The sequence below is a fragment of the Pomacea canaliculata genome, linkage group LG2 (assembly GCF_003073045.1).
Source record: "Pomacea canaliculata isolate SZHN2017 linkage group LG2, ASM307304v1, whole genome shotgun sequence".
NCBI lineage: Eukaryota > Metazoa > Mollusca > Gastropoda > Architaenioglossa > Ampullariidae > Pomacea > Pomacea canaliculata.
The window spans coordinates 28,467,091-28,489,015 of NC_037591.1; the positions used below are offsets into that span (position 1 = coordinate 28,467,091).

Genomic DNA, 21,925 nt, shown 5'->3' on the forward strand with positions numbered 1-21,925 from the left:
TTCAAAGGAAATCAAAAACTTTATCACACCCGATTCTCCAATCTAAAGCTATAGTATGTATAACAACATAAAGGAATATAACCTGCTACAACCAGACTTCACTGCGCATTATCCTAATTTATCTGGAAGGTTACTCATTCTTAATCCCATTTCTGAATTTTGCTTGTGCATAGAAACCTTTGCTTCCTTTCACCACACCTTTGTTGAAAAAGATAAACTTCCAAAACTACTCTTCTCATTTTTACATTGCATCCTCTTGTATTTTTCTGGGTTTTTTAACCTGCTGGTAAAGTCTGCTAGGCATAACTGCCCATTCTTAATTCATTTGTAGGCATGTATACTTAGATGTATATATATGCTTTACTAATTATAAACTTTACAATTACATAAACTGATACAAAATAATGTACTTTAACAACAAATGTACAATTTTGGCTGGAGTATCAAGTGTTTCATTCCATAATCACTCTAATTCAATATTTATTTTGCTTAGCATAAATGAGTTGACTATTCATATGGCCATGCAATTCATTGTAACATGATAATGGTCCATACCAGTAGAAGAAACAGAAGAAACTGTTATGGCATCATGTAGAAAAGACCAGCACTTGTAGGAAATTTGAAAGTCATTGAGGAAAAATAAAAGTCAAACACTCCTGTGAAATGTACAGTGCAAAAGACATGAAATTCAAAATTTAAAAACAGAGGCACTTGATATTGCAAAAACACGCAGAACAAATCTATACTGTAAAAACCTTTAGTGACATGTACAGACAGGGTGTACATTTAAATGTAGTGACAAGGTGTAAGGGCTATTAAAACTAAAGTAGGACTACAGTAAGCTGAGAATAACAGATCATGTCACTGGTATACCCAGATCTCTGGTTAAAGGAGTTGTGGAATCACATATTTCCTCCAGTAGATTTGCGCATCTTGGCTATCAGCTTGATACCATTTTCTGTCTTAAAAGTTGCCAGTGGCATCCTCATGACCTCATGATCAGGGTCAAGTTTAAGGTGGAATCTAGGAGAAGAAAAAAACTCACTAATGATCCTGTGTGAGAAAGAAAAAGAAAGAACTAATTTCTTTGGAGCTTCTTTCCTATAAGATTTCATTAGAACTCCTTATTTGTGTACATGTCTTTATAAATTCTTGATTTTTATTTGTAAAAATCATACCAAAACTGCCTCAGTTACTACTTTTTCAGTATAAACTTAAAACTACAGGTACCAAAAACAAAAAACAAAAGGTGTGCCGGATTCTGATACAAATCTGTCATGTCCTCCTCCAGTAAATGACCACACTCACCGGTGGAAAATTCGTGCTACCAGAATCTTAAGTTCCTTCATGGCAAAGTTCTGGCCAATGCAGTTCCTGCAATATGTGTTAGACTTTTAATCATTTCCAGGTGATCAGTGATCTTATCTTCCAAAAATAGTGACTTTTCATACCTAAACATGTCCTCAACACTTTGTTGTTTCTCCTCCTCATAGTAACATCATTTCCTAGTAATTTTATTTCGTCTAAGACAAAAATGGTATTTGTTATTCACCATGTTCTGTCTCCCTACCTCCCAACTTTCTCTGAGACCACAACTGATGATCAGGTTACAATTGTGTAGTAATACCTAAGATATGTAATAATAGCAGGTGAAAGAAGGGGCTTACACTGGCTAAAATGAAAATAACAAACCTTGGTCCTGCAGAAAAAGGAACAAACTGAAAAGGGTCCATGGTAATGGATCTATCACCAAGAAAACGTTCTGGCAGATATTCATGTGGTCTGTCCCATACAGTTGGGTTGTGATGCAGCATCCACAAGTGAAATGCCACATAGGTACCTATTTCATATATCATGTGCAAACATACAATCATTATTTCGCTCTCACACATACACACACAAATATATAATGTAAAAATGCAGAGTTTCCTTTTTCATGGCTTCTAAACGCAGATTTATTTTTTTAAGTGATAAGTAATGCTTACTTTTGAAATATGAAGATGCTCAAAGATCTGTAGGAGCATATATAATTAAGCGAATAAATTTTTGGGTTTTTTCCCCATGATTGTAAGACTACACCTGTCTGATCATGCAGATCTATTTTTGCCACTCAGCGTTGGTACAAATCTCAGCAGCCTCTACCAAGACACATGTCTAATTTTACCTGCTGGAATCGGATGTCCATCAATATCTAGTGGTTTGTCTGTCATGCGCTCAATGACAGGAACTGTGGAATAGTTACGTATTGCCTCATAGATGCATGCTGTTGTGTAAGGTAACTGGCTCAAATCATCCCTGTCCATAACATAAGCAGTGTGACAAATGATAGGCAAAACAACTTCACCAGCACATTTACTGTGCTATACTCCTACTAAACACATTTTAATCAACACTATAAAATGCTAATCAGTTAGACTGTCATAGGTAATGGCACATACCAAAGTATATCATCTGTTTCTCTGTCTTGAAGCAAAGCATCAACTTCCTCTTGCACCTGAGCCTGGTGTTGTGGCCATCGAGCCAAGCTGTACAATGTCCATGAAAGTGCACTAGTTGTGGTATCAAATCCTGTTCTCATAGATAAAAGATGATTAGTCCTAGACTGTGATCAAAACCTCTTTTCTTGATTCTTTCTTACCTTCTGAAATAAAGAAAATACAGACTGTTTAAGGAAAGCTAGTCATAGTGTAAAGAATAATGAAGGAATTACTGTAGGGTTGTTGACAGCTATCAAAGGTATACCTTCAAAAAGAAAGGTATCTGCTTCATTGCGAATCTCTAGTAGGGTTAATCCTTTTCCATCTTCATCTCTTGCTGTAAGAAGAATGTCCACAAAGCTGAGAGTTTGCTTCTTGGTTGGTGAATCTTGGTTATCAGCTCTCTCTTTCTGTGTACATCAGTAACAACACATCAAATTCTAACTAAATTCAGAGAAATTATATCATTAACAGAGTATTTTAACATAAGACATGATATTAAAGGATGAAAATTAATTTCACATTATCAGTAATGCAACATACAACTCACACCATGTCAATCCATGGATCAAAGAAGAATCTAAATGATAATAATATGATGGAATAAGACTTTTATCATAAAATGAATAAAACAAAAATTGAATTGATGGATATTTCCTGCATTGTAGACAAAGACCTTTCTGATCCAGCTAGGAAACAGATCTATGAAAGTAAACACAGCGTCCATAAGAATAGACATAAGACAATTGTATATTGTACACAGGTATAACAGCTTACCAAGAGCTGATGTCTTTTATTTATGAGATCCTCAGACACATTATGGACATAGTCACAAAGCTGATACCATCTCCTGCCTTTTGCTGACAGTCGGTAAATAAATTCCAGTAAATGCAATGGCTGTCTTGATAAACAGAATGAAAAATGTACAAAAGTTATGCAGATTTTCCTGCAAGCCAGTAAATAAAGGCTGCATTTTTAAAAAAAAAACAAAAGTTTAATCTCCTTCAAAAATACCATCATTGAGTTATCCCAAAAGGCAGAAAATAATAGTGATAAAATGACCTTAGACATGAAAAAAAATCCAGTTAGCCTGACCAAGCTAAAAATACAAACAGGTCATGCCGTAAATGGTTTAGGAGTTGTAATATTTCTAATGCTCACCGTATGCGATCATTCCACAGCTTCAGCAGCTCATTCACAGCACTGACATAAGGGTCTTCATTGCTGTCAACACACACAAAACTGTGAAAGGGTGGTTAAGTCTGGAGCAATAGGTTTTTGAAATTATGTGCATCTTTAAGCTCTTTAATGGGTGATAGCACACGTGCGGATACACAAATATGATACTTGTGCATACTAATACACAACTAGTGCATGTGGTCCTGCAAAAAATATGTAATTTACAATGTTTACTGGATCATGACACTGATGCTAACTTACCCAGTGATCTGACAGTTGCTAGAGTAAGAAAAAGCACACTGGAGGAGAATGTCAAAGAGGCAAAGACTGACATAATCAAATGCCTCAAAGGGTTTTCCAATGTCTGCTTGCTTCTGAATTTTGCTCTGAGGATACAAAAAAGCATAATACATAAAACAGCAACAATTCAATAGCAACCTCATTAGCAACAATATTTTATTTGCAAAACCTTCCAAGAGCCCTCTCCTATAATCACGATACTATGGGAGTTATTTTTATAATGTCAAAATTTTGTGAAATACCACACATTTTCATGATAATGAGAAGGAGAGCGATAGTGATGACGACAGTGTTGATCAACAACATTTTCGCTACACCATGCACTTTATGAAAAACCAACCAGCAGGAGGTCACAGGCTCTGTTCTCAATTACAACATATGAGCGCAAGATCTCAAAATGGAAGGCAGGTGTCAGCAGACGGCGGCTCCGGGCCCATCTGGCACCATTACTGATCAATAGCCCTTCACCTAGCCATCCCAATCCCATGTCGTAATCTGATACCAACAGCTTTCCACGTGGCTTGGGAGCTGTGCAAAAAAATTCACAAGAATTTTTAGACTGTGTATATATATTGCCAATTACGCTTTTATTGTCAAACACATACATGCTAAATATATATGCTTACAAATATTGGTAAAGTACACTATATTTTCATGTATCTGACAAAAAACAGTTTCAAATGTTGGTTTATACACAATGACAATTTCAACCAAAATCACTTCCACAGTTACCTGAAGTTTTAAGGATGAGACGGATCAATTCAGGGTGGTATATAAACAAGACAGGGGTGAAAGGTCCTGCCCAAACTCGGCTAAACCGAGGTCGCTTCTCCATACAGTCAGTATCATATTGTATGCCTCTCTCATTAGGACCAGGAAACTGTCAGATACAACATAAAAATGTTGATGCTCTCTTAAATGCTTCTTTTCCTGTTATTTCACATTTTTTATAAGCAAAAGTGAATTTTAAAAAGTTACCATCAAAGTTTTTTATTATATATCAGAAATACCCACACCAGCTTACTACTGAATCTCACTGTCTCAAGTACTTTTTCCTTTCAAATGCAGCAACAGCATTCTTACAAGTCCTGTGGGTATTCATAATCCATTAAGCTTAATTCTTTGATTTCAAAACATTAAGCCACCTTAATTTCCTTTGTGTATTTTTTGGTCTGAGACTATACTTTTTTCCTCTTTGATCATATGCACACACATAAAATATATTCACAAACATATGCATTATGTGTACACATATACATGCAAAAACAAATGAATGTACAATTATATCAGTAACATTAAAAAACACACATACAATCACACTCTCTCTCCTTCTCTCTCTTCACCTTGTGCAGAGTTCCATATAACCAGTGAAAGTCGGTTTCCCCTGGACACTTGTTAAAGATGCTTGCGTAAACCCTAAATGAGCGGAAAACTGTGACCAGTTTCCCCAGCAACAGCACAGTTGCTGTCACTACTGCCCATGCAAGCATTTGTTCCTTTGGCGAATCAGCAAAAATGATATTTATCTTGATTGGGAAAACTCTTTGTGGTAGACACGATCAATCTCCTCAGACTGCTCTCATAAAAACAAAGTCCTCATACCAGATCTTAAAAGACAAGTAACCAGCCTTTAATCTCCATATATACACTCTAAAATAACTCCAGTGATATGCCGATCCGCTTTAGGATCACAGTTCAGACCAGCGGATTCGAATAATATCAGTCTTTAATATAGTAAAATATAATTTGAAAATGTCGGCTATTGGCATGTGGGAAGGGGTCAGTAAAACTTAGTAACTGGTAATTTAATTTTAACGAGGAACTTAGTTTCTTTTTCTTCGTCATCAAACGGGAGACTATTCATGACCCAATCTGCCGTAATGGGAAGTAAATCTAGAAACTATCGAAGCCAATCAATTTGCAGAGCTTGTGGTTGCTGCGGAGATCGCTGACAATATGGCGTTCAGTTAGTCTGGGTACATTTATTGATGGCGTTGCGGCATACCCCTTACAGGGGCGCCCGGTAGTGTCGCGATTACATAGTGCAAGATCACCTAACGGTGGAAGCACGTTTAATTGCTGCTAAATAAACCACCCAACCATACCTCTTACCCATTCTTTTCACTGCCAGTCAGGCCTTGAAACTGATATGGAAGGATTTAATTGAAGTATCTTTCCTATTATTATACCACGGATCCGTCGACAAGTTCGTGATTATACGTATCATACGATTATCGTACGATACGTTGCAGTTATACAGGTAGGCATAAAGATCGCATGATATATCAGGTACGATTAAGTTGAACCAACGCTTGTTACCGTAACTCACAGTATTTTTACATTAGACCATTGCCGCACGTGTCAGTTTTCGCTAACCGTAGTTTTCTTTATCATTCTTCGTCAAATTTTATACATCGGATTTGGCGACGCGTTTATTTTCGGCAAATAATTGGCCTACACGACCGTAAAAGAAAACTTTACATTTTAGCGTTAAGACTTCACTCGTGTTATACACCAGGACACAACAGAAAAAATCATTTGTTACAATATGCATCCTTTTTTAATTCCAAAGAAACACTCAATCTTGGCTATGTTTAGCTTATATGTGGGAGTTATTGTGTGCAAGAGAGAATTATATGTATCGTAGGAATCAGGGGAGGGGGGCAGCAGCTACACTATAAAAAAAGATACTGAGGAGGCAAGAATGTGAACGTCACTCACTGTCAGCATGGAGTACCCCTACCCCCTTCAAAGCCAAGCAACTTCCTACTCCACTGTGTAAGTAGGCTAACAATTTTCATAAATATATCTTTTATTCTTATTGAGAATACAAGTTATTTAAGAGGAAAGTATAGTTTTGCAGAATCCTCAAATATGAAAGAGCAGTTTTCACATGTTATTAAATGTATGATTTACATGTGGGTGCTTGATTTCAGGCCTTATGAGAGGGGAGGGGAACAGGGGGTCTGGTGTACCCAGGCCCGCAGATGTGAAGGGGGCCCGGCCATGGTCAGTGGACTTTTTTCCTTCTTTCTTTAAAAGACAAAGAAAAGGAAAAGAAGAAGGAAAAAAAAAATCTACTAACCAAGGGGTGAACCAAGGCTGGGCCCCATTCACAGCAAGGAACACCCAAACATTAATTACACATGCAGATGTTGAGTTTCAAGTCTGTATAGTATACAATTTCCAGCTAGTCATACAAGAACACAACAAAGATGAAAATTGCCGCAAAACCGTAGATTTTATTCACAGTCTAACTTGGCGGCTGACTAGCCATCTCCACTCTCACTTCCAAAATCAAAAAGCCTCTCTCAACTGTAAAGCTACACTACTTATTCTATCTCGCATCGAATGTTCCAGAACCATCCACCCCCTTTCCTGATGGTCTCGTCACAACCTTTCTCATCTCCCTCCCCACCTCCCCCGTGGTCACCCCCACCCCGCCCTGTCTGGTCATGGTCTCCCCAAGTGGCTCAGGCAACTTCGTAACAATAGGTCCAGTCGCCAGTGGCCGTGGATGGGCAGTTCAAGTCTGGCATGAGGAAGGGACAGTCCTGGGAACTGTTGACCCCTACCTTCTATAAACAAAGACATAACTTAATACACTACTAGAGTGATACAGTATCATGGGCAACATTTGGTTGGTATTTAACAACTATCAATTTTTTTATTGGTCATAATACTTCTTCATAGCTACTATAAATCCTTGCTCATTAACTCTAGAATCATTTTTACTGAATCACAGTCATGAATATGAGCTGGCACTGTAGCTAGCTTCATTGAATACTTTACGGAGTGATTCATTTATCCAGGTATGTCATTTTTCTGTACCTGTCTCTGGTATATCTGCCATTTGCTGTACTCATCTATTGTAAATATCCATGTTCATGAATTTTATTCATTTATTATTCCTTTTTACTGGTCTACACACATTCATCTTATTGATTAATATATTGATTAATATAAAGTCATCTAAGACTTGGATACTCTCAGATTATCATGCCTTCAGACTGTACTGTATAAATAGAATAATAGCACATCTTCACACATGATTTGCAAATATGAAAAAGACATGCACATAACATGACATGTTGTCTTATTGTAGAGACAGGTTGTAAGGCCTAACAAAACTAGGGTAGGACTAAAGCAGGCTGGGGATAAGGGATTGTGTCACTAGTATCCCCAGATCTCTGGTTGAAGGAGATGTGTAATCACATATTTCCTCCAGTGGATTTGCGCATCTTGGCTATCAGTTTGATACCATTTTCTGTCTTGAAAGTTGCCAGTGGTGTCCTCATGACCTCATGACCAGGGTCGAGTTCAAGGTGGAATCTAGAAAAGGGTAAAAAATTCACTAATGATACTGTTTGAGACTTTGACCATATTGTGTAGGCCATGGCCCATTACTGAAGAAGGTGAACATAAAAACATATTTACATAGATTAATGTTTTAACTAGCACAGTTGGCATTCCAGTTCCAAATATATACAGTAAATGGATCCATACTGTAGCTGATGCCCTGATTCATTCAAACTCTTATAAATATACACCTTTTGGTGAAGCACATGTCTCTGAATGCCAGGTTTTGACCCATTAAGTGAGAAAATAAAAGGTGGACTGTAAACCAAGCAACTTTAAACTCTCTGCGCAGACCAGTAATGATAAAGATAACAGTGGAAGGTGAGGTACATATAGGCATATTGAACAACATAAAGATGAAGTACAAGAGTAGAGCATAAAAGCAGTGGATGAAGGTTTGAAGGGAACTATAAACAGTGTAAGATGGAGTCAATAGATGATGGTTAACATGACAGACAAAGAAAGGAATTAAAAATAGTAAAGTAATTCAGGGATAGTACTTTGTGAAAAGATATGTCTTCAGAGAACATTTGAATGTAGCCTTGGAGTCAGAATGGCGAATGTGATGTGGAAGAATTTCACTGCTTAGTAGCACAGAGGGAGAACATCCGTTGTCCAGATATCACTGTCTTTGTGGGAGGGAGGGATAGAATGCAGGAGTCTGAGAAGGAGCAAAGGCTTCGAGCAGGAGTGTGAAACTTATCAGACTACAATGTGATTTTTTTTATTCTGTGTGAGAAAGAATAAAAAAGAATTAATGAGAGCTTCTTTTCTAGAGGATTTCATTAGAACTCCTTATTTGTGTACATGCCTTTATAAAGTCTTGATTTTTATTTGTAAAAATCATACCAAAATTGCTTCCATCACAGAGATCTAAATAACTCTAAGTTACAGATACAGAAAACATCAAAAGGTGTGCTACATTCTGATACAGATCCCCTATATCCTTCTCCAGTAAATGACCACACTCACCGGTGGAAAATTCGTGCTACCAGAATCTTAAGTTCCTTCATGGCAAAGTTCTGGCCAATGCAGTTCCTGCAATAGGTGTTAGACTTTTAATCGTTGCCAGGTGATCAGTGATCCTATCTTAATAGTGACTTTTCATACCTAAACATATCCTCAAAAATTTGCTATTTCTCCTCTAAGTAACATCGTTTCCTAGTAATTTTATTTATTCTAAGACACAAATGGTATTGTTATGCATCAAGTTATGTCTCCCTACCTCCCTTCTTTCTTTGAGACCACAACTGATTATCAGGTTACAATTGTCTAGTAATACTTGAGGTCTGTGGTAACAGCAAGAAGGGTTTTAAACTGCTAAAATAACAAACCTTGATCCTGCAGAAAAAGGAACAAACTGAAAAGGGTCCATGGTAATGGATCTGTCACCAAGAAAACGTTCTGGCAGATATTCATGTGGTCTGTCCCATACAGTTGGGTTGTGATGCAGCATCCACAAGTGACAGGCCACATAGGTACCTATTTCATATATCAAATGCAAACATCAGTCATTATGTCTCTCTCACACAAACACACATTGAGATTATATATTCCTTGTGCAAGAGTAAAAAATGCAGAAAATTTTACTTTCGCACAGGCTTCTAGACACAGATTCATTTTTAAACTGATAATGCTAATTTTTGAAACAAGAAAATGCTCAAAGATCTGCAGGAGAATAAACATAATTAACTAAGTGAAAAAATATGTTTTTTCCCCTGATTGTAAGACTAGACCTGTCTGGTGAATACAGATCTATTCCTGCCTTTAGGCATTAGTACAAATCTCAGCAAGCTCTACCAAGACACATATCTAATTTTACCTGCTGGAATCTGATGCCCATCAATATCTAGTGGTTTGTCTGTCATGCGCTCAATGAAGGGAACTGTAGAATAGTTGCGTATTGCCTCATAGATGCATGCTGTTGTGTAAGGTAACTGGCTCAAATCATCCCTGTCCATAACATAAACAGCCTGACAAATGATAGGGAAAACAACTTCCCCAGCACATTTACTGTGCTATGCTCCTACTAAACACAGTGTAAGCAACTCTATAAAATGTTAATCAGTTAAACTGTCAGAGGTAATGGCACATACCAAAGTATGTCATCTGTTTCTCTGTCTTGAAGCAAAGCATCAACTTCCTCTTGAACCTGGGCCTGGTGTTGTGGCCATCGAGCCAAACTGTACAATGTCCATGAAAGTGCACTAGTTGTGGTATCAAATCCTGTTCACACAAATAATTAATACTAGACTGTGGAAAAAAACTCTTTCCTTTTTCTTCTTTAATAATGCATCCACCCTTACTATAAGACTAAACATTAGGTGTACCAAGCCATACTTTAGCGAACATGCAATTCATAATCTAAAGGAAGAAGTGATGTAAATAGATGAAATGCTGACTTTGGGGCACAAATTAAAAAGAAAGAATTTGTCGCCAAGAAATCACAATAGACAGCTTAGTAAAGGATGTCGACCATTTTAAAACCAAGAAAATGTGTTTGAGGAGAGAGAGGAACAAGACAATAGTTGTAACTATAAGATGCAATGGGTCAATAATTGGATCTACTGTGCAGGCCTTGCATGTGTGCAGAATTTGTGAAGCATCCATCCCACCTAAACTTTCTGAAGTAAGGAAAAATACAGATTTGTTAAGCAAAGATGCTGGTCCCATTGTAATCAATAAGGAAGGAATTTCAGAAAAAGACAAGTACTACAGGTATACCTTCAAAAAGAAAAGTATCTGCTTCATTGCGAATCTCAAGTAGAGACAACCCTTTCCCATCTTCATCTCTTGCTGTAAGAAGAATGTCCACAAAGCTGAGAGTTTGCTTCTTGGTTGGTGAATCTTGGTTATCAGCTCTCTCTTTCTGTGTACATCAGTAACAACACATCAAATTCTAACTAAATTCAGAGAAATTATATCATTAACAGAGTATTTTAACATAAGACATGATATTATAGGATGAAAGTTAATTTCACATTATCAGTAATGCAACATACAACTCACACCATGTCAATCCATGGATCAAAGAAGAATCTAAATGATAATAATATGATGGAATAAGACTTTTATCATAAAATGAATAAAACAAAAATTGAATTGATGGATATTTCCTGCATTGTAGACAAAGACCTTTCTGATCCAGCTAGGAACCAGATCTATGAAAGTAAACACAGCGTCCATAAGAATAGACATAAGACAATTGTATATGGTACACAGGTATAACAGCTTACCAAGAGCTGATGTCTTTTATTTATGAGATCTTCAGACACAGTATGGACATAGTCACAAAGCTGATACCATCGCTTGCCTTTCGCTGACAGTCGGTACACAAATTCCACTAAATGCAATGGCTGTCTTGATAAACAGAATGGAGAATGTACAAACATGATAATACATATTTTCCTGTAAGTCAGTGAACAAAAGCTGCCTTTATGAAAGAATAAACAGTAAGATTTAAACATCCATGCAAAGATAAAAAAAATTAAGTTCTCTCAATAGGCAGAACATACTAGCGATAAAATGACCTTAAAGAAATCATGATAGACCAATTAATGTGACCAAACAAAGAAACATAAAAAGGTCATGCTGTAAATTGTTTAAGAGTTGTAATATTTGTAATTCTCACAGTGAGCGATCACTCCACAGCTTCAGCAACTCATTCACTGCACTGACATAAGGGTCTTCATTGCTGTCAACACACAAAAATGTGAAAGGCTGGTTAAGTCTGGAACAACAGGTTTTTGAGACTATCTGCATCTTTAAGATCTGGTGCCCTTTAACTGGTGGTAGAGCGTGCGCGCACACACACACACACAAATATGCAAATATGTGCACACTAATGCACACAGAACATGTGATCACACAAAAATAGGTAATTTACAATGTTTTCTGGCATTATGACACTGATGCTAACTTACCCTGTGGTCTGACAGTTGCTAGAGTAAGAAAATGCACACTGCAGCAGAATGTCAAAGAGACAAAGACTGACATAATCAAATGCCTCAAATGGTTTTCCACTGTCTGCTTGCTTCTGAATTTTGCTCTGAGGATACAAAAACAGCATAACACACATTACAGCAACAATTCAATAGCAACCTCAATAGCAATGGTCTTCTATTCGAAAAACCTTCTATCAGTCCTCTCCTATAATCAAGATACTTCTGTGGGGGTTATCTAGTGTCAAAGTTTTGTGAAGGACCAGCCATTTTGTAATGATGATGATTGATGATAATTTATATGCAAACACCTTATGATGGAAAAAAAATTATGCTTAAACAATCTGTGTACCTGATTGGCCCATACATTTAAACAAGCATAGCAAATGACCAAAAAATTATCACACCCAGACACTTTTATTCATCTTATCAATTGCCTATGCATTTAGATATGCATAGAAAAAGTACTTGAATGTTTCAGGGGTGGAGTGGGTGTTATTGTTGGGGCAGTACACAGATCAGAGGTAGGTTTTTTAAAGACCTTTACATGTGGTGTGCAGTATCTGAATGGTGGACAGAAAAAGTTATTTTAGACTAAATGGCCATGGCGAGAGAAAGAATGCCATCTCATAGTTTTCTTTTTCTGATAGGGAATCGTATAGGTCCGAGAATCAGATTTTAGAGATGTTAAGAAACAGAAAATGACTCATATACACAACAAAGCGGTCCATTTGATGAAAAGGAAACCAAGCACCAATTCTCTTATAATACAAAGTACTTTTATGAAAACCGACCAGCAGGATGTCACAGGCTCTGTTCTCGATTGCAACATACGAGCGCAATATATCAAAATGGAAGGCAGGTGTCAGCAGACGACGGCTCCGGGCCCATCTGGCACCATTACTGATCAGTAGCCCTTCACCTAGCCATCCCAATCCCATGTCGTAAACTGATGCCAACAGCGTTCCACGTGGCTTGGGGGCTGCAAAAGAAGTCACAAGAAGTGCTAGTTTATAGACTGTGTATACATACTGCCAATAATACATTTAGTGTCACGCGTGGTAAATATATTTACATAGATATATGCTAAAAATACTGGTAGCGTACATTACATTATCTTTTCATTTATCTGACAAGAAACATAGTTTCAGGAGTTAACTTATACAAACCGATAATTTCAACCAAATCCACTGCCACAACTACCTGAAGTTTTAAGGATGAGACGGATCAATTCAGGATGGTAGATAAGCAAGATGGGGGTGAAAGGTCCCGCCCAAACTCGGGTAAATCGAGGTCGTTTCTCCATGTTCTCTATGTCATACTGTATGCCTCTCTCATTAGGACCAGGAAACTATCAGATACAACACAAAATGTTGATATTCTCTTAAATGCCTCTCTCATTTGATATTTTTCATAAACAAAAATAAAATTAAAAAGATTTTTTTAAATCATTCATTAATAGTTTCTTTACACATCAGGAACACCTACACAACATTCCTACCAATTCTCATCCTCTTATAGTTCTCTACCATTGTCTGACATTTGCTTCATTACAGCGTTGTCCATTCTTGGATGTTGAAACAAATTATATACAATGTCAGTTTTGTATGTTTCATTCATTAGGACAAGAAAATTCTTTGACACATCAGCACAGTGTGGGTTGTTGAAATGTATCTTTCTCAATTACTGTACCTGGTGACAGAAAAAAATGATTTAATTCAAAACAAAAATTATAGCAAAGGTCTATCATATGTTGAGCAGATCTTCAACTGTCCCATCCTTATAGAAAAATATCTTCAGCATCAGCTGGACGCAGGCCTGACAAGAGGGGGGAGTCTGGTTGTAAACATATTATTATATACTTGAAAAATAATTTACGATTATATAGTTACAAGGGGCCCAGAGAGATCGTCTGTGTCGGGGCCCGTGCTGGCTCTCGGCGGCCCAGGGCCGGGACGTACGGGACCTCTACCGCAACATCATTGACTTTAAAAAGGCATTTGACAGAGTCTGGTATGAGGGGCTATGGCATGTGATGTGAAAATTCAACATGGAAGAAATCCTCATTCAAGTCACCAAAGCGCGCTGTAATATAGCTTAATGAGTGCGCAGTAATGCTGAATAACCACCTATATGAGATTACTTTCGCACCACAGTAGGCGTGCGTCAAGAGTGTACCCTATGTATCTGGCTATGACCGGTGCTGTTCAAATGTGCCTTCGGATGATGAGGCTTTCCTGTAACACATGTACTGAGAACCAAGGGTGGTGAACCTACAGGCAGAGAAAAGATGTCCTTCAACGGCTGCAAGTGTTATTCTATGAAAATGATATTTTCCCCTAACATTTCTCTTCAGTTAAAAAACAAAATAGAAAGCTATTTTTGCATCCCTCTTCCCCTACTCAGTGACTGCGCCCAATATGCGACTAATTCCTCTAGTGGTAGAACCGGCCCTGCCTATCGCCGGTGCTGTTTAATATCTTCTAGGACAGGGATGCCCAACCTACGGCCCGCGGGCCATATCCGGCCCGCGAAACTTCTGCCCACAGTGCAGGAAATCGGCATGTTAGTAATAAGGTGACCAGACGTCCCGCTTTAGGCGGGACAGTCCCGCTTTTGACCTCTTGTCCCGCCTGCTCATCGAGCAGGACGCCTAATGTCCCGCTTTCTGGCTTTCTGGCAAGTCCATTAAATGTCCCGGTTGTCTTTAAAAATCACTTTTTTCGGCGTTTTTTGACGATGACGACACCATCATCGGCACGTGTCCCGCTTTCGCCCCCGAAACATCTGGTCACCTTATAGTAATATAAAAAAAAAACCATAAAAAACGAAAAAAGGGAAGAAGAAGTATTTATCCCTACGTAGGGGCGTCTCTCAATCTTTTTTTCGATGGACGAACATTTTCATTCAGTGCTCCGACTTGGTGTCTCTACGATGCAGCCGGACATTCAGAAGTTGGTTTCGGGGAAAAAAACTTCAAATATCCCACTAATTACTACATAATTAATGGAAAGTACAACTTGTTTCTAATAAAAGTAATATCTGCTCTATTTTTTTTTCTTTTTTTGTATTTTTGCGGTGAAGCGGCCCGTGACACGCTTGTCGGAAATGTGTATGGCCCGCAGGCCGAAAAAGGTTGGGCATCACTGTTCTAGGAGAACCTCTACTTTCAAGCGACGTAAGATGGTTATCTTTGGCCATGTGGCCACGACACCTTGTCGAAGACTATATCCTTCACGACACCTTGGAGGGTGGTCGACGCAACGGTGGCCTTAGGAAGAATCATATCAAAGAGTGGTCTGGTCGTCCTGTACAGGACCTGCTCACTTTCGCCCTAAAAAAGGAAAAGTGGCGGGTCCTGTCCATGTGCTCCCCCAACCACCCACCAACGAGGTGCTTTCAATGGACGATCACTGACTGATCATATCTTGCATCAACACTCGTTCCAGGTCAAACGGAAGGCATACATATATGAGTTTTCATTGTAAGCATTTTGTAAATTCTTCACTTGACAATTTTGTTGAGTGCTTCATTGCACAACTCGGAAAATTAGGTGTTTCTCTGAGTAAATAATTAAAGGACCAGACTGTAAATGTGAAGCAATGCATAAAGCAGTGATCGGTTTTTACATTTGTTAAAATCAAAAACAATGAAATTGAAACATCTGTTTAAATTTATAGGGGTGCATAATGCTTATTTTGAATAGAGCAAGATAAACGAACTGTCAGACAAGAGAGATGGACAGACAGAAAGGTACTATAGATAAAGAAAAATCTGCACGTCACACATCTATACTCAAATAACTAAAGTAAGATTATCCTAATCATCAGGAACCAGTTCTAAAATACTGAAAAGTAAGAGTATCAAACCACAGCCCATAATAACTGAGACAGTACTTCAATATTTCTACAATTTACTTAGATAGTCTGACTATAATGTCCTCATTGTGGAAAACAGTCCATATTATCAATGTACAGAACGTTGGGTACATTTGCACCAGTTTTCTGTTATCAGATAGATAAGAAACAAGGCAATATAGATTGTTGAAAGTTCAAAAATGGAGCTCTGAATGTAATCCTAGGACACTTCAAACTTGAACTTTAAATTAAAAGGAGACCCCAAAATTTGTTCACGTTATTCACATTTCTAATGTGTTTGTATATGTTCTGTGGGCAAGCTCTTTGCCTAAGGTGACCAGACGTTTCGGGGGCAAAAGCGGGACACGTGCCAATGATGGTGTCGTCACCGTCAAAGAACGCCGAAAAAAGTGATTTTTAAAGACAACCGGGACATTTGATGGACTTGCCAGAAAGCGGGACATTGGGCGTCCCGCCCGATTAGCAGGCGGGACACGAGGTCAAAAGCGGGACTGTCTCGCCTAAAGCGGGACGCCTGGTCACCTTATCTTTGCCCATCATAGCATATGTTGTCTCTGGGTTGTTTACTAAGGGCATCAGTTGTAAGCTGGTAAATTTGCTTAGTTGCTTTCCATACAAAAAAGAACAGTAAAAATACCAATGTTGCTTGTCACAATAATACTTATTCGTTAAATGTCTGGAAGCTGCCTTTTTTTTCACCCTTTATTAGGGAAAAATATTCAACTCATATTCATGTGCTTACATCCACTTCGTAAACAATAAAAAGCTTTCTGGAACAAGGAAGTATGGAGTTTGTAACAGTAACCTGAAAATATTACATTATAATTCACACACCTAAAGAACCATGTTCATCACTAAATACGAAACTACAGGGGATTCCTAGATGTGGGATTAGCATTATCTCTACATGTGCAACAGAAGGCAGGAAGGCTAACAAATAAAGTATAGAAAATCCTTCAGTTCATACAAAACAATTTGTTGGCAATAAAAAATAGCACTGTACACTTTGGTTTTAAGCATATGCTAATAAACAAAACTATGCTCAGCCAAAACATACTTATGTATCCAAAGTCTGGAAGATCACAGTCAATAGAAATGGAACTAGATGGGTATCAGATCATTGAATCCTCTGTAATCTAAAGGTGAAGGTTGATGTTGGAGTGAGTGTTAGAGACCACATTGCTATACACTATAGTGGTGCCAAAACTTTTCTCATTTGAGGGCCACACTGGACATGATATAAAATATTGCGGGCCAGAACATAGTGGTTTTGCCAGAATCATGACATTAAAATTGAAATTATGTTGTGTCTGGTTAAAATAAGCGGACCGCATGAGGCACCTTCGCCGTCATGGTTTGGGTCCACAGGCAGTAGGTTGGGAACCCCTGATATACACTCTTATTAGTGCCAATTGTTTTTTAGGGTTGTGCCCCTATCCCTTTCTATTACTTTTCCCCACCCCTCTATGGAGTCAGGCACCCATTCTCAACAGCTTGGTTGACTAGGGGAAGTTTGGTGTGCCTCCTTGTTCAAATGCAAGTGCTCTAACCACTCAATTATTGGTATCCCCAAATGACCTGTAACAGGTCATGGACTCTATACCACAAAGTAAAGCAAGAAGAAAATTCTTTACACCTTAACTGAAATTTGGTTCAATCTTATTTCAAGTCCTATAGGCATGCATAATCCATTAAGCTTGATTCTTTTATTTCAAACTAACTTTTCATAAGGCAATATCTGGTCCTCTGGAAATTTGTAATAGAGGTTAAGTTGTTTAAGTATTATGATGCTGCTCGCATTTTTTTTATTGTATCCATATATTCATGCATATATATATATTCACAAACACCTGCATATGTGTACACATATACATGCACAAATACATATAAAACTATATCAGTAACAGAAAAAACACAGCACTCTCTCTCTCTCTTCACCTTGTGCAGAGTTCCATATAACCAATGAAAGTCGGTTTCCCCTGGACACTTGTTAAAGATCCTTGCGTAAACCTTAAATGAAAGGAAAGCTTGGATCACTTTCCCCAGCAGCACCACAGTTGCGGTCACTATTGCCCATGAAAGGATTTGTTCCTTTGCTGAGTCAGCAAAAATATTCATCTTTGATTGTGAAAACTCTTTGTGGCGACACGATCAATCTCGTCAGGCTGCTCTAAAAGAAATGAAAGTCTCACACCAGATCCTAAACGACAAGCAATCTGCCTTTAATCACTATTGATACAATATAAAACTACTCGCTTCGACGATAAGCCAATCCGCTTTAGGATCAAAGTCCAGACTTCAGCGGACTCAAACAATATCATTTTTTAATATACTTAAATATAATTCGAGGATGTCGCTTATTGGCATTCCTTCTATTCTTGCCTAGGGGGTCTTGAGCAAGGTGTTACTTGCTGGTAATTTAATTGTAACAACGCCGAGCTTAGCCTTCGTCGACATCAGATGCACGGGAGACTATTCGTGACCCATTTAGTGCCTTAATGGGAAGTAAATCTAGAAACTGTCGAAGCCAATCAGCTTGCAGAGCTTGTGGTTGCTGCGGAGTTCGTTGACAATATGGCGTTCACGAGACTCGCACAAGTTAGTCTTGGTACATTTATTGGCGGCGTTGCGGCTTGCCTCTTACCCATTCTTTTCACTGCCATTCAGACACTGAAACCGATATGGAGGGATTTTGAAATACCTCTCCTAATAATTTATGGAGTACTTTACAATACCTTGATGGTCTTGGCATGTCGGAACGATAGAGTTTTATATCAGGTACGATTAAGTTGTGTTTTGTCTTTTGAGGTAATGATGTTTACTGTAGCTCACAATATCATCATATATGCTTGGGGTTTTTTTTTCGGCATTGCGTCAACTTGTACGTATCTTTTGGCAGCATGTCCCATTCTTGGCAAATAATTGTCATTCTAGACCATGAAGGTAAAGACTGAACTCAGTTATAAACCGGAAACAGAAGAAAAAAATCTTTTACAATACACTTCCATTTTTAATACTTTAGAAAGTTCTCTTGCTATATTATGCTTATGTTAATGCTTCAGTTAAGTGCGTGTGTGTGTGTGTGTGCGTGAGAGAGAGAGACAATTAGATGTATGCAGGCTTACAATTGCCACACTACATGCTTTATATTTATTTATTGCAGAGATGAGTTATTACAGGATCATTAAATGATCAGTTCTGTGGTTGCTTGATTTACAGGTAGTGGTGCGGTCTGGGAATCTGGGTCTAGCATTTGCAGCTGGATTACTTCTGAGTTTTTCTGGTGTATCATGGGCAACATTTGGTTGGTATTTAACAGTCATCAGTTTTTTTCATTGGTCAGAATACTTTTTCACAGCAACTACAAATCCTCGTTCATTAACTCTGGAATCATTTTTACTGGATCACAGTCGTGAATATGAGCTGGCAGTGGTAGCTAGCTGCACTGAATACTTTCTGGAGTGGTTCATTTATCCAGGTATGTCATTTTTCTGTACCTATTTATGTTTGGTATATCTGCCATTTATTTACTTCAGACTTAATATTATTATCTATTGAAAATATTTATATTCATGAACTTTATTCCTCTTTTATTATTTCTCTTTACTGATCCATACACATTGATTTTGGCACACTTCTGAAAATATGAAAAAAGACTTGCATATAATATGGCATGTGACCTTATTATTGATTCATATTTGAGTAAACATTAAAGTCATCAAAGGATTGGCTGCTCTTTAGGCTCAAGAACTAGATGTGTAATGAAATGGTGTTAATTGTTTTTAATTTTTTATATAAGAAAAGGTTGATTGTTTGTATAATGCAAGTGCTAAAGGCCTTCAGAAATTAATTTTGTTAATAAGTACTAAGTGATAGTTTTGTTGTGGCCCTATGCTCCTCGAGGAGTAACAAGAAATAAACTAAACAAACTAAACTAAAACTAAGAGACAGTTAGTTAAATACACCTGTATAGAACCAGTGTATTATGATATTTTTGGTTTCCACTAGTCACTTTGTGGACCAGCATCACTCTAGAAACTAAAAGGTAGATGCCACTGTGCAAATCCTTTAATGAATTATTGTCATGCTTGATTGCAGAGATGAAGCAGATCACCATCCTAAGCGTAGTGGGTTTGCTGCTGACATTAGGAGGTGAGGCACTTAGGAAGATCAGCATGGTGACAGCTGGCATCAGCTTCAACCACTACGTGCAGCGTACAAAACATTCTGACCACCATCTTGTGACTTCTGGTGTTTACAGCCTGTTTCGTCATCCTTCCTATGTTGGATGGTTTTGGTGGTCCGTTGGCACCCAGGTAAAAAATTCTGCTTAGAAGCAAAACAAACTTTTCTATACACATGTGTAATTTATTCACATTTCATTTTTCTACTGTGCTATGTCATCCTTTTACTCTCAGGGGAAAATAAGAACAGATATTTTTTAAAGCCTCAACTAAACATAGATACACATCAGCTTTTCAGTAACTGCTGGTTTTTTAAAATTAGGTTGAATTGTGCAGTCAGTTTTACCTAAACACTTAGGTTCTGCTGAGTGATAGTATTTAGTATACATGTCACTGTTTGCTAATATTATACATAATATTATATAAGCGATTTATTATTATATGGCATTATATAAGGGAGGGAGTGTGTGCGTGTTTGTGTGTGAGGAAGATAGAGAGAAAGAAAGCATTTGCATGTTTGAGTGTATGGGTGGCTAAAAAATATCAAGATAGTTGTGTGATATGCACAGACCATTTGTGCAGATAATAATGCAAAAGTGCTGCATATTTTGTGCAGATAATGCTTCTAAATCCGCTGTGCATGGTAGGATACGCTGTGGTGTCGTGGCGGTTTTTCAACGAACGAATATATGATGAAGAAAGGCACTTGCTCAACTTTTTTGGGGAGGACTATCTTAACTATCAACGCTTAACTCCTACAGGGCTTCCATTTATTAAAGGTTTCCGTGTGCCACTTTGACACAGCCTTATATATTGTTCAGCCTGCAGACACAATCTAGCCTTTATGACACTCTGGTATACATGAAACTGCTGTGTATGTGACAATTGGCTTTGGCGAAACTCACATGCATGAAATGTCTTTTCTTTTCTCAAGGTTGAGGCTTTGTTTAACAACAAATATAACAATGTATGAATGGCAGAGCAGGCATAGGGATGAATGGCAAGTACATCAAACAGAGAAGTGATGTTCTATGAGCTTGAGTTAGTGAATGTTTTGTTGAGATGGATACAAAAATATCAAAGGTGTGACAAATCCAGGAGATGGTGAAAAGGTGATAAAGTAGTTGAGTTGAAGTAATCTGAGCTTAAATTCTGAAACAATGAATTTGAGAATGTATTTGACAGTAAGTTTATAAATGTTATAGTAAAGGCTCTCCTTAATGGGGCAAAATGTGAAACATCTGAAATACTTAAAGTCCCACAAACCAAGAAACACTTTGGCAGAGGCGGCGTTAGGAACCGTTAAGAACATGCGGGGCCTGGGGCCGACCATCCGCGCGGGGCCGGGGTAGTGGAGTATGTGTATCAATATCCCTATTGATATGATGTCGGAAGCACTGATTTATATACAGTTAGATAGGCTGGATCCATTTCGCGAAATAACGCACGAATTTAGTGTTTTAATTGTTTGTAACCTTTCCCACCGTTTGTGACAGTACCGGCTTTTTCTTAAAGCGAAATAATATGGTGACGACAACTGAATAAACTGCTTGTTATTATTGTCGGGTTTAAAGTTAAGACATTGCTTCAATAATTTGCTTAATTAG

The 21,925-nt window shown here is 37.9% G+C and overlaps 3 protein-coding genes across 4 annotated transcripts; 1 reads left to right on the plus strand and 2 right to left on the minus strand.

Annotated features, from left to right (window-relative positions):
• Positions 1–5,789, minus strand: LOC112557093 (cytochrome P450 4F22-like). 2 transcript variants are annotated; one of them, XM_025226728.1, is made up of 12 exons: positions 5,300–5,789; positions 4,689–4,836; positions 4,297–4,484; positions 3,918–4,042; positions 3,639–3,701; positions 3,255–3,378; positions 2,743–2,887; positions 2,439–2,568; positions 2,165–2,295; positions 1,693–1,840; positions 1,309–1,374; positions 1–1,023 (listed from the first exon to the last, which is right to left on the minus strand). In XM_025226728.1, exons 1-12 carry the CDS (start codon positions 5,444–5,446, stop codon positions 903–905), a joined length of 1,536 nt encoding a protein of 511 aa, XP_025082513.1. In that variant the 5' UTR covers positions 5,447–5,789; the 3' UTR covers positions 1–902. The 2 variants fall into 2 exon arrangements, with proteins under 2 accessions (XP_025082513.1, XP_025082514.1); XM_025226729.1 differs by having other exon boundaries at positions 5,275–5,416.
• Positions 5,790–7,176: 1,387 nt separating this feature from the next.
• On the minus strand, positions 7,177–18,547 carry LOC112557092 (cytochrome P450 4F22-like). The gene is made up of 12 exons (XM_025226727.1): positions 18,073–18,547; positions 13,460–13,607; positions 13,051–13,238; positions 12,239–12,363; positions 11,947–12,009; positions 11,552–11,675; positions 11,040–11,184; positions 10,412–10,541; positions 10,138–10,268; positions 9,650–9,797; positions 9,288–9,353; positions 7,177–8,288 (listed from the first exon to the last, which is right to left on the minus strand). Exons 1-12 carry the CDS (start codon positions 18,250–18,252, stop codon positions 8,168–8,170), a joined length of 1,569 nt encoding a protein of 522 aa, XP_025082512.1. The 5' UTR covers positions 18,253–18,547; the 3' UTR covers positions 7,177–8,167.
• A 125-nt stretch (positions 18,548–18,672) lies between these two features.
• LOC112557095 (protein-S-isoprenylcysteine O-methyltransferase-like) lies at positions 18,673–21,721 on the plus strand. The gene is made up of 4 exons (XM_025226734.1): positions 18,673–18,912; positions 19,354–19,612; positions 20,233–20,450; positions 20,935–21,721. Exons 1-4 carry the CDS (start codon positions 18,709–18,711, stop codon positions 21,115–21,117), a joined length of 864 nt encoding a protein of 287 aa, XP_025082519.1. The 5' UTR covers positions 18,673–18,708; the 3' UTR covers positions 21,118–21,721.
• The last annotated feature ends 204 nt before the right edge of the window (positions 21,722–21,925 follow it).